Source organism: Plecotus auritus (assembly GCF_963455305.1).
Source record: "Plecotus auritus genome assembly, chromosome: 6".
Taxonomy (NCBI): domain Eukaryota; kingdom Metazoa; phylum Chordata; class Mammalia; order Chiroptera; family Vespertilionidae; genus Plecotus; species Plecotus auritus.
In genome coordinates, this window is record NC_137773.1 from 153,310,572 (window position 1) to 153,331,739 (window position 21,168).

At 50.2% G+C, this 21,168-nt stretch overlaps 1 protein-coding gene across 1 annotated transcript in view; it reads right to left on the bottom strand.

The window, feature by feature from the left end:
* The window catches only part of SH3BP5 (SH3 domain binding protein 5), a 65,732-nt gene that overhangs the window by 28,033 nt on the left and 16,531 nt on the right, over positions 1-21,168 (bottom strand). The window contains exon 3 of the mRNA XM_080672036.1: positions 8,771-8,899. Coding sequence (XP_080528162.1) covers positions 8,771-8,899 — 129 coding nt within the window. The remainder of the gene's footprint in view (positions 1-8,770; positions 8,900-21,168) is intronic.

Here is a 21,168-nt window from a genome sequence, read left to right on the forward strand (position 1 = left end):
TAGCAATTGAAAGGCTATTTCAATAGTCCAGGCAAGATATGAGGGCTTGCACCAAAAAGGTGGCAATGGGAAATGAGTCATTTACTTAGCATTTATTAAAAGAAAGTAGGAATGGATTCTGTGACAAAACATACACACACACACCTTTATGGGAAGCTAGCATTTCCTCACAGTTCTCCAGCACAATATAAGGGAAAGGAAGTTTCCACACCCCATAAAAAAGGGGAGGTAATGTAGCAAACAGATATGGAGTTTACTGTGTTTCTCGACTCCAAAAAATCCTCCTATGCCTGCTCTGTGGGGCACAAATGCCTGTCTCTCTTTCCAACCCAGAGCCTTTCTAGAAGACAGAGAGGCCACACTACAGATGTGGCAGAGTTGTTTAGCTGACTCCCCATATCCATTCTCCCCTTCAGCCTTAGAAACAATTCTGCTAGCTAAAAAAAAAAACACACAAAAAACAACAACAAGCTGCACTGGCCGGTGTTGCTCAGTAGTTAGAGCATCACCCATGCACCGAAGGATTGTGAGTTCAATTCCCAGTCAAGGGCACATACCTGGATTGCAGATTCGGGGCACATTCGGGGAGGCAACCCATCAATGTGTCTCTCTCACATTGGTGTTTCCCTCTCTCTCTCTCCCCACCCTCTTCCTTCCTTCCACTCTCTAAAAATCAATAGAAAAAATAATTTAAAAAAATTTTAAGCCAAGCCTCCCTTGTAGTTATCCATGACTATGTGACTAGATTCTGGCAATGAAACAAGCAGGGACTTCCACAGACTCTTTAACATAGAAGAAGCATATGCCCCTGCCCCTTCCCTCCTCTTTTCCTGAAACTCAGATGTGATGGCAGGAGCTCCTGGAACTATCTTGGACCATGAGGTGACTTTGAGGAGGGGACTCGCATACTAGGATGAAGAAGTAATACGCCACGGGGTCTCGGATGACCATGGAGTCACAGCACCAACCTAGACTGCCTAACTCAGGTCCTTTTTTTAGGTGAGAGAAGGTATCCTTGTGTGTTTAGACCAGGGGTGGGCAAACTCTTTGACTCGAGGGCCACAATGGGTTCTTAAACTGGACCAGAGGGCCGGAACAAAAGCATGGATGGAGTGTTTGTGTGAACTAATATAAATTCAAAGTAAAGGAGCGGAGGGGAGAGCAAGAGAACCAGATAGAACAGCCAGATCCGGCCCGCGGGCCGTAGTTTGCCCATGGCTGGTTTAGACCACTGTTTTTTGAGTCCTCTGTTACTTGCAACCAAATGCAATTCCTAGTGGATACAAGATGAAACCACTCTTTTGTGCGCACGGCAATGTGAACTTCAGGCTGTAAAACTTCATCAGTATAGTTTCTTATGGTCTTGGGTGTTGGGATGGGGAACATATATAAACTAGCATGGTGCCTTAGACCTCATGATTTCCTTCCCACAGCTGCTCGCTGAAGAGCCCACTACAGACGCCCTCGCCCACCCAGGTGGAGTGCCCAGGTCAGGGTGTAAACAGACCTCCTGGCATTCTGATATAAAGAGAATCTTCGCTCAGGTGGCCTGAGCCTGAGATTAAGAGACTTAAATTCAAAGAACAGGACAATCTTAGAAGAGCTCAGGACACCACGATTGTTAGAAATAGCCAAGGCCCAACACCTTCTCTGCAGAACGGTGCTTTGCCAAAGGGATGGGGAACGCGCCTGAGGGTGGATACAAATTGATGAACACACAGTATCTTCTCCTTACTTCCATTTGAACCACTTCTTCAAAGGCAGGCTTCCTAAACAAAGCCCACAGGTGCCCACACCGAAGCCAAGAAGTGCTCTTTCCTCTGGGAGAATGTACCTGCTCTAGTGCCTACGAGAGTTTCAAGTGGAAAAATGAATCAACAAAGCAGCCCAGGATCACGTTAACTAAGAAAGGCACTCCAGAGTGGGGTTAGAGGAGAAAGCTGGAAGGAGGCAGACGCCAGGCAATGCCTGCACAAGTCAGTGGAGAAACAGCTGAGGAACCCACATTCCGGAAGATTCCTGAGAAGAGGCCCATGACGTGTCCTCCTATGGAACCCTCCAGAATTCTGTCCGGAGCTGACCAGCTCGCAGCAATCAAGCCAGTGAGGGTTAGGGAGGAACAGACTCAGCCGCTGAGCTTAGAAACCCCATTTCTTCCTAGGAAAGCCAGGCTTAGGAGTGCCTAGAACAGCTGTGTGGGCATACTGAGTACTTTTCGGCTGTACTAAACACCCCACCCCCACGGATGCCCTCACTTGTACTTGCCCCAAGGCTACGGCTGAAGAATGGTAATGCGGGGACCAGAACCCTCCACAGTTCCACCAGCTATGAATTCAGAATCCCTGAGAAGGGGCAGCTGACTCCAAAACGACCTTCTCCATCTGGCTGATGACTCAACACCCCAACTTCCCTCCTTTGTAGCACGTAAAAATATAGGGCTCCCAGTGAAATCTGACTTTCGGGTAAACAACAAATTTGTTTTACTTAAGTATGTCCCAACTATTGCATGAAACAGTAATACTTTAAAACATGGTCTGAAATTCAAGTTCAGCGGGGTGGCCTGCACTCTGTCTGCTGACCCTACCTTTGGCTTAAACGCCACAAGAACATTCTACTGCAGAGAAATGAAAACTCTGTCTATGCCTGGACTTCTAGGTATCGCCCTCTTGGTGTCATGGGTGTGGTTCCTTCACACAACTGTCAAGAGCTGGACGTGAGCATCAGGATGGAAACAGCGGATGGCAAACCATGGGAATGTTTGTTAGTTTTTTGGGTTTTTTGTTGTTGTTTTGTTTTGTTTTTTAGCAGGACCAAAGTTTATTGAGAGCATCCATGCGAAGTAAAGTCTGTTCGTCCAGGCGTAGAGGCCCACATGGCCATCAGCCACGTGGGTGCAGGGATGTGCTCTCCCGTCAGGAACCCGCTGTGTGCCGGGGAGAAGGACAAAGGGCCATGGGAATGTTTTTAAAGCTTAAGTACTTGAACATCCAGAGTAAACCTCTGAGATATAACAGTCAGCTACTCCTCAGAGTAAACAAGCCCATCGGATCTTTTTTTTTTTTTTTTAAATATATATTTTATTGATATTTTACAGAGAGGAAGGGAGAGGGATAGAGAGCTAGAAACATCGATGAGAGAGAAACATCAATCAGCTGCCTCCTGCACACCTCCCACTGGGGATGTGCCCGCAACCAAGGTACATGCCCTTGACCGGAATCGAACCTGGGACCCTTGAGTCCCCAGGCCGACACTCCATCCACTGAGCCAAACCGGTTAGGGCCCATCGGATCTTAAGGGTAGATTTTCATAGAAGGGACGGGGGGCAGAATATGAAGTCACACGGGGAGGGATGGAAGGTAGGAGGGGAAGAGAAAAGAAGGAAAGCAGGGGGGGCGGGTAGAGGGGATCCCCAAGCTGAAGAAAGGGAACGGAAAGTAAACCAAAAGTGCTCCAGAGGAATCTTACCATTGGGCCAGGGCCCACACCTCGCTGCCTGGCAACATAAAAAGCCTAGCCGTGTTGACAAAACTCGTAGCCGCATACATCCCCTACTCTGATTTTCTTATCTGAAAAATCGGTCACCCTGCCAGCCACTCCTTTCCAGGGGGTGCCCGTGGTTTACAACGTGGGGAGGAAGGAAGGGGTGATCTATGTCAACGCAGTAATTTTACTGAAGGCGGATGGGAGGGAGGTAGGGAGGGAGGGAAGAAAAAACAACCACATTCAGCTTGGCCTCTTAACTGCTCAACTGCGGTGACAAACCCCATCTGTTAGCTTCGGGCAGCATGTCGCCTACCAAGCAGCACTACCTGGGAATCAGCGGTGGCTCCATGAAAAGCAAAGGGGACAGGGAAAGGGGAACCGTCCCTGACAAAGCTCCCAACTGATAAGGTCGTGGTGGGTAGCATGCTTACTACTGCCTGGGTGAGACCCTGCATGTGAGCAGTCCCCCATTCCTGGCCTTCTGCCACCTGCCAGTCAGGTAAGGGTCCAATGCAAGGGGCCCGCAGAACCACCAGGAGAAGAAACCTCAGGATCCACAAGGCTCCCTGCTCCCGCTCCAGCGGAGGGCTCGGAGGCAGAGCCAGCCAAGCAGGAGGTGCAGTGACTCCAAAAGGGGGGGCCGGTCCTCCCGACTGAAGCCTCAAGACCTACTCTATTAGGTCAGAAGCCTGCAAACTGGGTCAGAAGCTCCCCTCTCCACACAGATTCAAGGTTCTAGGCTTCCACACTGCAGTGGCTCCTTCCCCCGAAACTCCAACCACGACTGCAGGCAGGATACATGCGGCCCTGCAGGCGAGGGAGAGTTCATGGGCCGACTCCCTCCTTGCTGTAAATCACTAGGAACTCTGCTCTGGGACAGGTGCCCCGTCACTCCGCTGCTTGCCCTTGCCATGGGCAGCCGGGATGACGCAGTTCCCGGGAACTGGCCTGTGGCCACCCAGTGGGAATATGATCAGGGCCCCCAGGATGGACGTCACTGACCCAACCTCCTGACCCAAGTCCCACAGCGAGAGCAGCCACCCAGGCAGGAAAGCGGCTCAGCAGAAGTGAAAGTGACCGGGAAGAAGAGAGGCAGGACGGAGCTGCACTGGTCCCAGAACAAGACAGAGGGCCATGAGGGGGAGAAGTTTGAAAGGGCCCCCAGTTACTTAGAACAAGAGCCTCCCAGTTACCCCAGGGCAGGAAAGGCAGGAAACTAAGTGCACAGATGAGCTCCAAATCTTCCTTTAGCCCAACCAGCCCACTGTTTCCCCTGCCTGTTCCCTGCGACGTGTCCAAGTGTAGGGCAGGCTTTGCAACGGTCACTAAGAGCCTCCTACGTGCCAACCACCAGGCACAGCCAGACCAGGTAGATGCAGGTTCAAACCCTTACTCCTCTCCTCACCAGGTCTGTGATGTGGGCGCGTTCCTTTACCTCCCGAGCCTCCGTTACTACCCCCTCCGTATGATGACGGTAACGCTACCTGGCCCTGCTGCTGTGAGGACTAGATGAGATAATGTACACAAGGGACCTACTACTGCTGACCTGGGCACCTAGTAGGTCCTCAATAAATGAGGATGTGGGGAGCCCCCTGAATAACTCAGTAACTCCACTTCTCTAAACCTCCGTTTCCTCTTCTGAAAAAAAAAAAAAAGGACCTCCCTCGTGCAGGTAAAGCACTCAGAAAAGTACGTGGCATACACAGACTGTTAAAATGACTCCTTGCCTCCTCTCCTCCATCCTTAATCTCTGACTCGGGTCCCTCCGTACACTGTCCTCCGTACTCTTCACTCCCAACTCCCCACCTCCAGCTGCCCTGAAATTCCCACTGAGGAACCCCGTCACAAGGTCAACACTCAGGAGAGCGGACTCACCACCATCTCTCACAGCCACATCCCCAGCCTCTCAGTCTCCTACTGGCTGCTCAGGCTCGTCAGGTCAAAGCCTTGGGGTTCCCTCTGGGCCGTTCTTGGCGGCTGGCTAACCACTAAGTCTGCCAAGTCTTCAGAGGCTCTCAGATGGGGCCGCACCCCAGAGAGGTGTGTGTACAGGCCCAAGGAACAGTCTCTGGGCTCAAGACTAGTTTCCTCATCTGTAACGTGGGGACAAAAGCAGAAGATAAATGGCATCCCTTACACAGGGCAGTACCTATGCTGCCTAACACACAGATCTCAAAAGATGGTGCCGATGAATGTAAGGACAGGACATCGGTCGTCGATGCCCCATCAACTTCACAAACACAACATGAGCCCCACGTGCCAGAGCCCGCCGTGGCTGCTTTGCAGCTTCTCAACCCGGTCTGGAGGCCGGGCGGGGCTGCCAGGTGCTCCCACCCACACCGTTCCTTCCCTAGCGGGTCCCCCAGCCCCCCTGAGGCTCCCTTCCCACAGCCCTGGTTACCTGCATGCTGGCCTCTCCCTCCCATCTCAGCTCTGTCCTTTGTACCCAGACTCTCTCCTGTGCTTTGAGGGCTCAGGCATGCTGCTCTTCCCCAGGCTTTCCACACACGCACACACATGCACACGCACACGCACGCACGCACACACACGCACACACACACGCACGCACACGCGCACACACACACACGCACACACACGCGCACACACACACACTGCTGCTCTTCAGATGTGCAACGCACTTCTCACAACTCCCACCAGTTAAAGAAAACAAGAGTTGCCCCAAGGTCCATTTAAAGATGAATGAGCAAACAAAACGTGGCCCATATATACAGTGGAATATTATTCAGCCTGAAAACGAAATGAAAATCTAACATGTGCTACGATATGGGTAAACCTTGCGGACATGATGCTAAGTGAAATGAGCCAGTCACGAAAAGACAAATAGTGCAGGATCACACTTCTATGGGTGCCTAGAGGAGTCAGACTCACAGAGACAGAAAGCAGAATGGTGGTTGCCAAGGGCTGAGGGACAGGAGAAATGGTAAGTAATTACTTCATGAGTACCGAGCTTCAGTTCGGGAAAATGAAAAGTTCTGGAGATGGATGGTGGTGAGGGTTACACAGCAATATGAATGTCCTTCGTGCTACTGAACCGTACACTGAAAAAAGGTAAGTCTCACGTATAGTTTACCACAATCTTTTATGAAAGAAAACAATTACAAGGGTTGGGACTGGCAGGGATAAAACGCAAGCCCAGGGCCACGGTTAGACCAGATAGAACCCAGGGAGCAAAATTAGTAAGAAACACTCCACTGTTCAGGTTTCCCGAGTCACACGGGCTCCACCCCCTCGTCACAATGTCCCCGGCCACACACTGAAGGCCAGATGGGCTGGCAGATACGTCAAAGCCACCTTACAAACAAGCTCCGGCTCAAGGAAAAAACCCTCAAATAAATCAAAGCCAGTTCCCTGCCCCCAGCTCAGCCCAGAAAAGAAAACGCAGACATTTTCTACATCCTCCCGGCAGGCTTTAGGCTGGGTTTTCTCAAAATCACAGGGTTGGGCCTGACTCACTAGCAGGAAAATGAGTTGACACCAGGAATAATAAAGTGAATGCACATTTTGATGGGCCGATAGAATTTCTACAGGCCGGACAATTACAAACCTTTGTAAACTCTTTGTGGAAAGCCAAGCTGTAGGAGAAGTTTCTCCCTTTGTTAAGTCTCCACTGTTCCGCTGAGCCTCTGGCTGAATGGACATGGTCATCCCAGACATATAATAAAACCACCCCTGCAGTATAATCTTTATTAAAAAACAAAACAAAACAACAAAAAAAAAAACAAGAGCTATACATCAACTGTTAACAGAAGGTATGGGGGCTTATTTTTCTTCTTTTTGTCTATTTTCGATATTTCCTACCACATTTTTTTAAATGAAGCCAAAACCTAAGCTCATGCAGGGATTCCATGGCCAAACACTCTCTCATTAAGTCCTAAGGACGACCTCATGAGAGCCGCGGCTGGTCCGTGACCATAGAGTCCCATGGACGAGGATGTGAACACAGTGCCGAATGCAGTGCCACGTGACAGGCACTTGAAGGAGATGCTCTGAAGGCCTCTCAGCGACCACCCCTGCTCTGCACAGTCAGAGGGGTCTGTGCATATAGAAAGGAAAGGGGTGGAGTAAGGCCAGAGGAAGAAAACAGGAAAGAAAACAGGAAGCCCCACTTGGCAGCCACTGGTGGTGGGCCCCACCCCTTCAGCACCAGGAAGGTCACACTGGTGCACAGACAGATGGCCACCTGGCCCAAGCCCAGACAGCCCCCATCCCCGGCGATGAGATGTGACATCCGCACCCTGCCTCGGCCTTGGAGCATCCTTCCAGTTCCTCGGCTACAGGCCAACCAGGTCCCTTGGGGCTGAGGGGTAGGGGTCACTCTGAGACCTCTCCGCCCTTCTTCCTGCCCCACCTGCAAAGAGGCAGGACTTGAAGGGGAGGGTGTGCAGGCACCGGGCAGGAGGCCCTCAGCATGCATCTTGAGCTCTGCCAGTTGACAGTGAGGCAGTCGCAGGCCCCTGGGGGCTGGCTATTATGTGATTAGACCTGATGACTCAGCGTCTTGTCCACAGGACTCGGTGATTGTCATGATCATGTATGCTCACAAGGGCTCAGAGGAAGGAGCAGCAGGCAGGGACCAGTGTCAGGGCTCTTGTCCTTCCCCGTCCACATGCCTGGCCATCGGGGGCCGAGCGGTGGCACAGGCACACCCCGCATCTCAGCGGTAGCCATCCAAGGGAGACACACTCTGAAAGCAGAACCAGCTTCCCTGTGGCCCCAGCAACCGCCTGACTGCAGCTCCCCTCTGCTGCCCCTTTTCTGGTCTTGGTGCCTCAGCTGCCTGTTTGGGCTCTCAGGACAAAGAACCAGTATTTCAAGAGAAGCGAATGGCTAATTGGTCCCACACCAGGAGGAGAAGGAGGGGGACAGAGTATTCGCCTGCTGCCCGACAGGCAGTCATTAGGAGAGGGCAGAGCAGGAGCCTGATGTTCTGGATACATCCTCTCCTCCACCTGAGCTGGCCCCGCTGCCTGGGAAGTAGGCCTGGGCGCCATTTCTGGGGGCAAAGTGGCGCCCGCTCACAGGGCCATCCAAGCGTCAGCACCCACCCTCTATGAAGAGTACCAAGAGCTGGATGAAGGCAGTCTGTGGGGAGGGGCGTAAGAAGAGGCTGACTCCAAATGCAGCTGATGACAACGTCATGGCTGTTCCCCATCACACAGGACTCACACTTCTAACGTTCAGGGGAGACACAGAAGTCAGAAGGCGCACCCAACAGCAGCTGGGATGGTGGGCAGAGGCCGGGAGAGGACGTGCGGGGCTATCTTACCTGCCTCGCCACCCTCCGCGCCTCCCAGTAGGGCTTCGAGTCTTCCACGGCTTTGCCGATCTTCTTCAACAGCTCGTCCAGTTTCACCGTTGCTTCAACCAGAACAGAGCGGAACTTCTGCCGAGCATCCTGCAGCCAGGGGATATGGAGGAAGCACAGTTCAGGCTTAAGAAGGAATCTGGAAAAATCTGCCTCACCTCACCACAAACACCAAGGATGGGACCTCACACAACCTACAAGCACCCAATACCTTCACAGGACAGTGTCTACAGCAGCACCATCCGAAAGAACTCTGTGTTGCCTGAAGTGTTCCAGCATCGGCACTGTCCGGTGCGACAGCCACTAGCCACATGTGAACACTGAGCACTTGAAATTGGCTGGTGAGCCCTGGCTGGGTAGCTCAGTTGGTTAGAGTGTCATCCTGATACACCAAGGTTGTGGGTTCGATCCCCATCAAGGCACATACAATAATCAACCAATGAATGCATAAGTAAGTAGAACAACAATTTGATGTCTCTCTCTAAGTAATCAGAAAATAAATTTAAGAAGAAAAAATTTTATATTTAAAAAAATTAATTGGCTGGTGAGATTGAGGAAATACATTTTATTTAACCTTAATTAAATTTATTTATTTATTTTTAGAGAGAGAGGGAGAGGAAAGGAGAGGGGGAACGAGAGAGAGAGAGAGAAACATTGATCAGCTGAACCCGTAACCTGGGCATGTGCCCTGACCAGGAATCAAACCAGTGAACTCCTGGTGCACGGGACGATGCCCAATCGAGTGAGCCACACTGGCCAGGGCTATATTTAAATTTTAAAAATAAATGTGGCTAATGACTACTATATTAGACAACACAGGCTAGATTAAAAAGCTCTGTCTAGATCCTCAAGGGAAGATGTCCAGTCGGCCGCCGCAGCAGCTTAGCCCATAATGATGGCACCATTTCCTACCCTACCATGGTCAAGATGAAACACTGAGAACAAACTGCCCACATGCCAGACCCTGTGCTGGGCCTTGGGCGTGGTCCCTGCCTTCAGGGCACTTCCAATCTGGTGGGTAAGTCAGGCATGTACAGCCCAGTCCGGAAGTCGGTGCCAGGATGGTGGTGGTACAGGTGCCATGGAACCCAGCAATGGAGACCCTCACTAGGCCAGTAAGACAGAACCCTTCCGGGGCGGGGATATCTGCACAGACGCCTAAGGCATGAATGCGCACTGGGGAAGGGAGAGGAAATACTGAGTCCCAAGCAGGCAGCAGAGCCCTCAGCCAGAGGGGAGAGGGAGAACACGGTGTTTTCAAGAAAGGGAAGGAAGCTGAAGTCTGGAATGTGGAGAACGGCAAGAGACAGGGTGGCCACCCATCCTGCAGGCAGCCACTATCGGGGTGGTGAAGGCCTGGGGCGGGCCAGGGTGGAAACCAGGTGGAGGGGGGCAATGTTGAGAGTCTTACAACGACATCTATAATACTCTCAACAATAAAGATTTAAAAGATGAAAATAAAAGCTGGGCCTCAATAAGAGTTTGGAAGGAACCGGCAGGTGGGCCACGCCAGTCTTAACCACAGGGTAAAAGCTGAGAAACCAGACCCGTGGACATCACTGGAGGGCAAATTTTTTTAAAAAGAAATTTAGTCCCCTCTCTAGGACATATTGGAGGTCCGGTCAATGTCTCACAGACTCCACATCCCCTCTCCTCCTTTTCCCTTTGGCATTTGCCTGATGCAGCCACACCTTGGGTGTGGGGATGTGTGTATGTGGGTGGGTATGTGAGGGTTTGGGTGTGTATGTGTGGGGGTGTGTGTATGTGTATGGGGGGATGTGTGTATGTGTGTGGGAATGTGAGGGTGTGGGTGTGTATGTGTGTGTGGGGGTGTATGTGTGTGGGAATGTGAGGGTGTGGGTGTGTATGTGTGTGGGGGTGTATGTGTGTGTATGTGTGTGTGAATGTGAGGGTGTGGGTGTGTATGTGTGGGGGTGTGTGTATGTGTGTGTGGGGGGGTGTATGTGTGTGGGAATGTGAGGGTGTGGGTGTGTATGTGTGTGGGGGGGTGTATGTGTGTGGGGGTGTATGTGTGTGTATGTGTGTGTGAATGTGAGGGTGTGGGTGTGTATGTGTGGGGGTGTGTGTATGTGTGTGTGGGGGGGTGTATGTGTGTGTGAATGTGAGGGTGTGGGTGTATATGTGTGGGGGTGTGTGTATGTGTGTGTGTGTGGGGGGTGTATGTGGTTGGGTATGTGAGGGTGTGGGTGTATATGTGTGGGGGTGTGTGTATGTGTGTGGGGGTGTATGTGTGTGTATGTGGGTGGGAATGTGAGGGTGTGGGTGTGTATGTGTGGGGGTGTGTGTATGTGTGTGGGGGGGTGTATGTGTGTGTATGTGGGTGGGAATGTGAGGGTGTGGGTGTGTATGTGTGGGGGGGTGTATGTGTGTGTATGTGGGTGGGTATGTGAGGGTGTGTGTGTGTGTGAGTGTGTGTGTGTACGCATGCACACACATGCCTTTGAGAAAGGGGAAATGGATACTCAGAGAAGGAACACCACATGATCACCAGCCATGGGGCTGTCCCAAGACCACACAGCTTCGTGCTGGTGAAACACACAAGGTTCCATTGGCTGCAAAGCACCTGCCTCACAAGTAACTACCTGAAAGCTATTTCTGCACAGTAAGTGGTAGGGGCTTGGTGGGCCAATGGATGGCTCCTGGAGGTAAAGGAGACTCCAATCACTTCTCATTCCATCCCCCTCCGTCATGCTGTGCCAGACACTTCTGACATCGGCCTGGGTCCCTCCCCGCAACCCTGTGTCATCACCATGATTTCCTCTACCTCTCCTCTAGCTGGCCAAGCCCACAGTCAGGTAATCTGTCAACACGGGGCCCCCATTCCCACCTGGCAACCACTGGCTAGAAGTGGAATCGAAGACGCCCCTTAGAGAGGGACGGCCCTTTCCGTCCCCACCCCCTGTGCCTGAATCACACCGGCCTGCTTCACTCACTCAGGTTCCCTGCCAACTCCTGGAGACTTCTGATTTGCCAAGAGCTATTCTGGTCACTGATGAATATAACCCACCAACGCTGTCCTCCTAAGACAGAGCGCTGCACGGCGCAGATGGACCATTTACTAAGTGGCAGACACCATCATAAAGGCTCAGTTCCACCAACTTGTGTGATCGCTAACAGCCTTATCAGATAGGTGCTGTTGCTGTCATTCACGTTTCACAGAGGGAAACTGAGCCACAGAGCGAATAGCTAACTTGCCTAGAGTCACACAGTTGGGAATGGCAGAGCCATGATTTAGACTCAAGCAGTAAATAAATAAGTACAGCCCTAACTGGTTTGGCTCAGTGGATAGAGCGTCACCCTGCGGACTCAAAGGTCCCAGGTTCGATTCTGGTCAAGGGCATGTAACTTGGTTGCGGGCACATCCCCAGTAGGAGGTGTGCAGGAGGCAGCTGATTGATGTTTCTCTCTCATCGATGTTTCTAACTCTCTATCCCTCTTCCTTCCTTTCTGTGAAAAATCAATAAAATATATTTAAAATAAATAAATAAGTACAATCGGGTGAGATAAGTACTGAGACCTCGGTATGCGCACTGTGCAACAGACCCCCAACTGGGAAGGCCACCCAAAGAAAGTGCCGTCTAAGTCAGGCCTTGAAGAAGGGCCTTTCACCAGGGAGAGAAGCAGGCCGTTAGCGACTGAGGGACTAGCACCAGCAAAGGATGGCAGGTGGGAGGTCCGTGGAGGCTGCAGCAAGGAAGGGCCTGTGTGCCACATTAAGGCATCTGAACTTGATGCCATGCACAATGGGAGACTGGGTTTTTATAGTGAGTCTCCGCTTACTTTCCATGTACCCTGTGTGAGAAATGACTGAAGAATGCGTTCTACCACAAGAAGTAAAAGTAATCGTACTTTACTAGATGGCTGCATTGTCAATAGCACTTACAGAGCAGCAACAATGTCAGCATCAGATACTGACTACACAATAATTCTGCTGGGAGGAAAGGGGACGGGAAAAGTGGGTGTGTGGTGGGGACAGAGGGTGGAAAGAGTCCAAAATCTCACCTTCATAGTGGGATGTTGGCAGATAATAAGTAAAACTGAAAACTCAAGAAGTAGCCACACGACGTCTACTATTTAGAATCACAGAATAACTACATAATCAGCTAAAATGTGTTAAACTGATCTATTAAACTGCCTCTAAGGGAGAAAAAATGGCAGTAGGGTAAGAGAAAAGAATATTTGTGGGGTGCCCAGCCAGGGTGATTCAGTGATTAAGCACTGACCTATGAACCAGGAGGTCACAGTTCGATTCCCAATCAGGGCACATGCCCGGTTGCAGGCTCAATCCCCAGTAGGGGGCATGCAGGAGGCAGCCAACCAATGATGCTCTCTCATCACTGATGTTTCTCTCTCCCTCCCTCTCCCTTCCTCTCTCTGAAATCAAAAAAACATATTTAAAAAAATAAAGAATACTAGTGGGGGTTTTGTTTTTTTTTGCCCTTTTTTATTGTGGCAAAATACCGCATGGATTTGTAAGCAGATCTGGGTTTTACCAAAGCATGAACCAGGCTCCTCAGGGGATTCTGGTGGGCGACTCAGGGACCACCAGCCTGGTTAAGTGTGTTACCATCAAAGGGATTGAACCCAAGAGACTTGATTTGAGATCAGCATCTCCCTCCGTCAACAGGCTGTGTTGCCAGGGACGATGATGTATGACTGGCTGACATCCAACCACAAACAAGCCTATTCATCCGAGATGTGTTAAAAGCTAAACACAAAGCCAGCCTTCTCCCTGACGAGATAGAGCGGACCCAGTCCTTTCACCGCTCCACAGAGGATCAGAGCGACTCCAATGACAATTCTCCAGAAATGCTGTGTTTGGGGACCCAAAAACCAAAACCTTTCCTGCCTGTCTAACCGAACAGCACTGATTTCCGGGCCTCACCTGGTCCAGGAGTAGTCTGTGACCCAGGCCTGGCCAGTTGGTTGTGGATAATCCCAGCCTCAGTGATAGCTGAGGGAGGACATCAGAACCAATGACCCGTCGGTACCAAGAAGGCTTCACTCTGGGACTTTCTGGAAACGGTTAGAAAGAGGAAATTTCTCCCCTGAGAAGGATTAGTGATTGGAATGAAAGACTGCAGTAGATGGCAACCATCTTGGCACCATGAGGGCAGAGCCTGACGAAGGGGGGAGATATGGAGGGGGGAATGGAGGGAGTGGGAGGTGGGGGGAGTCCCAATGACATCTAAGCTCTGGACCTAATAATGCTTCCCAGTTTAACCACTTTCCCTGGAGCTGAACTAGCACACACACCCCCAACTGTCACCATTGCTTTATGTTATGTTTAAGCGAATTGGAACTAGCTTTCTGTCACTTGCAATCAAGTCAAGTCATAAAAAAGGATTGAAAAATAGGCCTTAAGGAAGTCATATTTATATCGACGGGAGGGGAGGGTCAATCTACAGTCTATACTTAAAAACGGATAGCTGATGGAGGGCGCTGCCCCCGACAATACAGCGTGTGTACAAAGAGCAGAGCCTAGGGAATGTGGTTCAGCCAAACTCCTATAGAACTTTTCCTTAAATCCATCTGAATGCCAGCTGGCCACACCTGAAAGCAGCTTGTCTCCACTGAACCTGTGCTTTTTGCCTTATTTTCTAGTTCCGAGAAAAGTTGACTGTGGTCCTTTGTCTCCTATAATTGTCTCCCACGATCAGAGTGGAGGTTGCTTGCAGGGATGTCCAGGGAGGAGAGAAAGCCGTTTTCTCTACAGGAAATGACCCATGGAGGAAGCAGTCAGAAATCCAAACGCATCTCGGGGGAACGAGGAGACCTCACCCGTCTAGGAAAACAAGCCATTTACTCTCCAGGGCTGTTGACCGGCGGGTTTTTTAGATCAGCACTTGAAGGAGTTCTAAAAGGGCTCCTTCTGCTCGGACGAGGCCTCAGATCTTCAAATCTGAAAACTGTGCCATCCATTAGGTGACGCAGTCTGAGGGCAATTTATTCAAGCAGAGGACTGCTGACGGTGGCTGAGTCTCCCAGTGTGAATGTGTCAGTGTGTCACAAACACAGGCCTGTATCAGATAAGAACTCCAGCTAAACCGAGCCAGCCAGCACCAGCGAGCCTTGCAAACAGGGGCCAGGTGTCAGAGTCCCGTTTCCTGGCCAACCCGCTCACCTAAACCTCCATTATCTCACCTGTGAGCTGGAAATGACAGCCTTCCCACTTCTCAAAAGGGCCCCCAGAACCCAGGGAGATTAAGACGGGATGTCAGTTTTTAAAAATAACTGACCTACAAAGTAAAGATGATACCACGCTTCAAAAGATCCTTACTAATGCCATTTATAAACACACAGCGTTCAGAGCAGAAAGCCAGATTTCACAGGCGTTATCCGTACCTCACAGCAACCTGCCAGACTGGCTCAGCCAGAATGACCCTTCCCAGTCTACAGCCGGGAGGACAGGAGCCCTGGGGGCCAAGTGCTGCTTGGCCTGAAGTCACATGCAAACGTCACACTCAGACAGAAGTGCAGACCTTGAGTCTTTTAGCCCAATGTGCCTTCCACTTCCCCGGTGGTTCTCCAAGTGTGGCCCAGGGGACCCTGGCGTGGGGGCTGTCCCTGAGAGCTTTTCTGGGAGTCAATTTTCATAATCAAGTTAGACTTATTTGCCTTTTCCACCTTCATTCTCTCATGAGTGTTCAGTGGAGTTTTCCAGAGACTCCTTGATATGGGACATCGCAAGAGGTGGGACGCAGAAGCTTGACACGAAAATCCAGACACGAGAAGGCTTGCAAAAATCACCGACAATTACATTCTTGTCATGGATTTTTTTATGTGAGCAAATAGTTATTTTTTATAAAATATATTAATGTTAACATGTAATTGGTGTATGATTTTTGTGGGTTTTTTTAAATATGTTTTTATTGATTTTAGAGAAAGAGGATCGGGGAGAGGAAGAGAGAGAGAAACATCGATCAGTTGTCCAGGGATGGAACCTACAACCTGGGTTCGTGCCCTTTCAGTACATGGGACAAACCAGTGACCTTTCAGTACATGGGACAATCAATGCTCAGCCAACTGAGCCATACCAGCCAGGGCGGCTTATAAATTTTTGTGAGATTAATAATATTTATTTATTTATTTATTTATTTCTGTTAATCCTCACTCAAGGATATTTTCTCCATTGGTTTTTAGGGGGAGGGGGGGAAACCGGTTTATGTTTTTTTAAAATAAATTAATACAAGTTTTTGAAATTTCTTACTTTTAATTTTTAACATGGCAAATATAGGTATTGCTCACAAAGCAAAAGCTTTCTGAGGTACTCCGTGATTACAAGAATGTATAAGGGGACCTGAGGCAGGAAGGCATTACCTGCTGCGTGGCACCAAGCCACACCTGCCCCCTCCGGCCTGCCCTGCAGACACCCTTCTCATACAGAAGCACCTGCATATTTTCACTAACAGTGAAGCCATTATTCCTTCTCAGATCTTCCTTTAAAGCTTCCGCTGGTGCTACCCTGTCTTCATAGCGCCTTCTGCACCTCCTGGCGTTGGCTTCGCTAATCTCCTCTTTACGAAGGGGGTGGCCAGTCCCGGCTCAGAACCGTCCACCGAGAAGGGAATCTGCTCCAACGTGATAAGCTGAACAATAAATCCACTAGCAGCAACAGCATTGCTTTCACAGTCCCACGCTGTGCCGTGATGAGCAGGGCACTCTCATTCGTATATCCCTCCAATAAAACTCTGGTCTAAAACTTCATTTCCCTTTCCTGGCTTCCCATTTACAGTTATAAATTCTCCTTTCTGAACTGAAGTACGAGTGTGAATCAATTTAAAGAAAAATAGGGAATAAATAGTACGTTCAGAAAACTAGGATAGGGCAAAAATTACAATAGCAGCCAGAGAATGACCAGTTAAGAACCATAAAGCTCGTTAGAGGAACATCCTAGAATCCTATATAATAAAAAGGTAATATGCAAATCGACCAAACAGTGGAACAACCGTTCGCTTTGATGCGCACTAACCAGCAGGGGGCAGACGCTCGATGCAGGAGCTGCCCCCTGGTGGTCAGTGCACTCCCACAGGGGAGCGCTGCTCAGCCAGAAGCTGGACTGACGCAGCAGTGGCGGCAGCGCTAAGGATGTTCAACCCCCGAAGGGTCCTGGACTGCGAAAGGGCGCAGGCCGGGCTGAGGAACCCCCCCGCCCCCGCCCCCCCGCACCACCCAGTGCACGAATGTCATGCACCGGGCCTCTAGTTACATGATAAAAGGTGCCACTGGAAACATTCTGACTTACCGACCAGTTCTGAGATACCTGAAATGTTCTGAAGTTTACTAAAAATCATGTTTTCTTTTCATCCCTCCAACCTATTCTTTTTTTTTTTCTTTTTCAGAGAAAAAAGGAGAGAGAGATAGACACATCAATGATGATAGAGAATCATTGATGGCCTGCCTCCTGCACGTCCCCCACCGGGGATCAAGCCCGCAACCCGGGCATGTGCCCTTGACCAGAATTGAACCTGGGACCTTTCAGTCCACAGGCCAACATTCTACGCACTGAGCCAAACTGGCAAGGGCTCCAACCTATTCTTTCTAAGCACCATAGTAGCCACTAAAACACACAAAGGACCCACTTTGAACAGTGCTGGGTGAACAGGGAGGAAGGCTCTCCAGCCTGATGGAACTCCACAGGAATGGGAATGTTCTCCACCTGTGTTGTCCAATACAGAGGCCTCCGGCCACATGTGGTCCCATGAAAACTGAAAATGTGGCTAGTGCAAATACCGCATGTTTTATTAAATTTAAAAATTTTTAATGAAATTTAAACAGCCACCTGGGGCTAGGGGTTGCCATATTGGACAGCACAGGTCTGGCTCCTGGGCCCTGGGTCTCGCGTGGCTGCCCCCGTGAGCTCACACAAGGCTCCTGGAGTCCTCCAGCTGCCTCCTCTCCTTGCCTCTGCCCGTTTTCCTCCCACAGCCCCAGCTCGGGAGCAGCCTTCCTGGCCCTGTGAGAGGGGAGCCAGGACAGTGCAATTCCACCTTCAGGAATTTTGCAGCCGAGGCAGAATTGGAAAGAATACACCAGGATACAGCCAACGCCAAGGGGGACAAACCTGGGAGGCACCGAGCCAGGAAGCAGCAGAGGCGGGGAAGGGGAGGACAGGGGACCACCAGGAGCTGAAGCCCACCCCGCCAAGGGCCACCACACTGGCGATCCCTGCGCGAGCCCCATTCCACATCAGCGATGTCCATCCACCCGGAAGACCCTGGTTAAAACGGCTCCGAAGGATTAGAAACTTCACGGAAAAGAAAAAAAGGGGAAGAGAACACCAGGCCCTTCAAACTGGGAGGTGTCAGAATCATCACTGGAGACCAGATGCCCAAGTTCCTTCCGCTCCTGACTTCTTTTTTCCCACCTCAAGCCCCAGTCCTGTAGCAGAGGCCCCTGGGGGTGTTCGCCGAAGCCACCACTTCCTTCTGTGGGGACCGTCCACACGTCAGGCAGAACCTTGCAGCCACGTTTCTGATACAAGACGCTCTCTCAGGGAACAGAACTGAGGAGCCCAGAGGAGGGAGTGACAGAGACACATGACAGAGAGCGAGAAGAGAGCAACTGAGAGAGCAGCAGGAGGCAGCAGAGGAGGGGAGATTATCGGGGTTCCTGACTCTGATCCAGAAATCAGATAGTGGTGTAACCTATCAATCAAACCAGGGCACTTACCAGACTGAGGAGGGGCCCTATTAATAATTACAGTGGGCCCTAGCCAGTTTGGCTCAGTGGATTGAGCATTGGCCTAGCAGACCGAAGGGTTCCAAGTTTGGTCCCAGGTTCGATTCCGGTCAAGGGCTCATGCCTGGGTTATAGGTTCGATTCCAGCCAAGGGCACATGCCTGGGTTATAGGTTCGATTCCGGTCAAGGGCTCATGCCTGGGTTATAGGTTCGATTCCGGTCAAGGGCTCATGCCTGGGTTATAGGTTCGATTCCGGTCAAGGGCTCATGCCTGGGTTATAGGTTCGATTCCGGTCAAGGGCTCATGCCTGGGTTATAGGTTCGATTCCGGTCAAGGGCTCATGCCTGGGTTATAGGTTCGATTCCGGTCAAGGGCTCATGCTTGGGTTATAGGTTCGATTCCGGTCAAGGGCTCATGCCTGGGTTATAGGTTCGATTCCAGCCAAGGGCACATGCCTGGGTTGCAGGCTCGGTCCACTGTGCAGGAGGCAGCCTCTCATCATTGATTCCCGCTCATCATTGATGTTTCTATCTCCCTCTTCCTCTCCCTTCCTCTCTGAAATCAATAAAAATATATTTTAAAAATGATAATAATTACGCCAGGACAACAGGCTTAAACCAAGACTGTTGAGGCTACTGGGATACGTTGGAGACGAGGCGCCCAGGTCCCCTCCCTATGCTAAGGCCCAATGATGCTTCCCTCTCTCGGGTTCCATGACAGGCTCCTTTAATCTTTCAGAAAACCCTCCTTTTACTTAAGCGGTGGTGGACAAAGGGTTGGGGGCCCCGATCCCAGCTGTAGACCCAGGGGCAGCCCCTGTGCAGCTCGGCGGACTTGGTGACAAGGCCAGATCCCGTTTTCTCTTTCCACAGCATCACGCTGTCCATCTTGGTTGTGACCCAACAAGGGGTTCCTTCCACCAAGAGGGAAAAAGGCAGTCAAGAGCATTTCCTGTTGTAAGTTTCCCTTTTCTGAGGTTAACAAAGGTCTTGGGGCTCTTTTTCAGGCCTGTGTGGAACTGAGTTCCTCCTGGGCAGAAGGCCGCTCTGGTTTCGAACTCTGACTTGACTGTAAAATATTCCCAGATAAGCATGTGAGCAGCCAGGCCCATCCCCCAGGACATCGCAGCCCGCCCAGCTGTCCCGCCAGGCTGGGCCACACGGCTCCCTTTGAAGCGATGGCCAATGTCAAGATTCCATGGCCAAAGACAGGCACTGCCAGTTGGAGGCTAAGTCAAGGCAATTGGCAGATCTGGGAATGGGGAAAAGACCTTAAAAAAATATTTTTAATTTAAAATAATTTCAGACTTGGGGAAAAAATGAGGGTGAGATGCAGACATGGTGCTCCTTGAACCTAAAAAAAAAAATACTTCCGTGCACATTTCCTAAAGATAAGGACATTCTCTTACAGGGCCTGGCACAAGAACCAAAATCAGAACATCATGTTCCTCCAAGCTATCAATCTGAGCTATGACTTTATTCAAATTACCAACTGTCCCATTAATGTCTTCTTTAATAAAGGGGGGGAAATTGTTTAGGGGGCCCAGGATCCAAGCCAGGACCTGCACCTTGCATGTAGTTGTCATCTCTCTCTCGTCTCCTTTATTCTGGAACAGTTCTTTAGTCTTTGTCTTTCAAGGCCTTGATATTTTTTAATAATATGAGCCAGTTATTTTGTAGAATGTCTGTCCATTTGGAAAAGACTCATTTTCAATTCAACCTTTTTGTTGCTGTTACATAGGAATGAGGCACCAGAATGGAATTTAATATATAGAGACAAAGGTCCAAAGCACCACAAAGGGAAAAAACCATAAACCCTTTAAACCTTCAGGCACAAAGGTCAGTCCTAAGAGGCCCGAGAGGAGGGGGTAAAGTTACATAACCCTACACACACACACACACACACACACACACACTTCGGCTAAAAAGACTGACAGGACCCAATGCTTTTTCATTCATGGCCACACGTGTTTTTAAACCCACGGGATTCTTTGTGTAAGAGGAGGCAGAACTGCTGAACCAGGGCTTTATACTGAGTTCAACCACCCGGGAATGGTTTCCATGTTCACACCAAGAAGCGTTAGCATATTTCCTCAACTTCGAGACGCACTTTTCCCCAACAATTCGTTAAACATTAGATTTTAGATGGATTATACAATTGATTGGCACGTTCACCAGGATAATGTTTCAACCACCACCCAAGCTGTTACCCAATACCAGGTCCATTTCATAACTGACATGAGCTTTAGAATCAGGGCACGATGGGGCGTTCAGGGCCCAGCCTCGGAAAGCTCCAGAGATGATTTAGCTGGAAGCACGCATCCACCCACCGCATTCCAGGCCAGCTGGCTGTCTGGCTCCTGCTGTCTTTTGGATAACCTTCCTCCTGACTGCAGCTAATCAGGGGAAAGAAAGGAGGGCACAGGATGCAAAAGAACCAAAGTCAAAACGCTTTGCTGTAACTTTGGAGACATGAAAGGAATGATCAGAAGAAACAGCTAAAAACGTTAACAGTGGTTGCTTCCTGGCGTACAACTGGGGGTGGGAAGAAATTAGGCAGAGGACTTTCATTTTGGTCATTAAAACTTCTCTGGGGCTTTTAAAAAAAAAAACAACAATGTGCAAGCATTGCTTCACTAAAAATAAAATCTTAAGT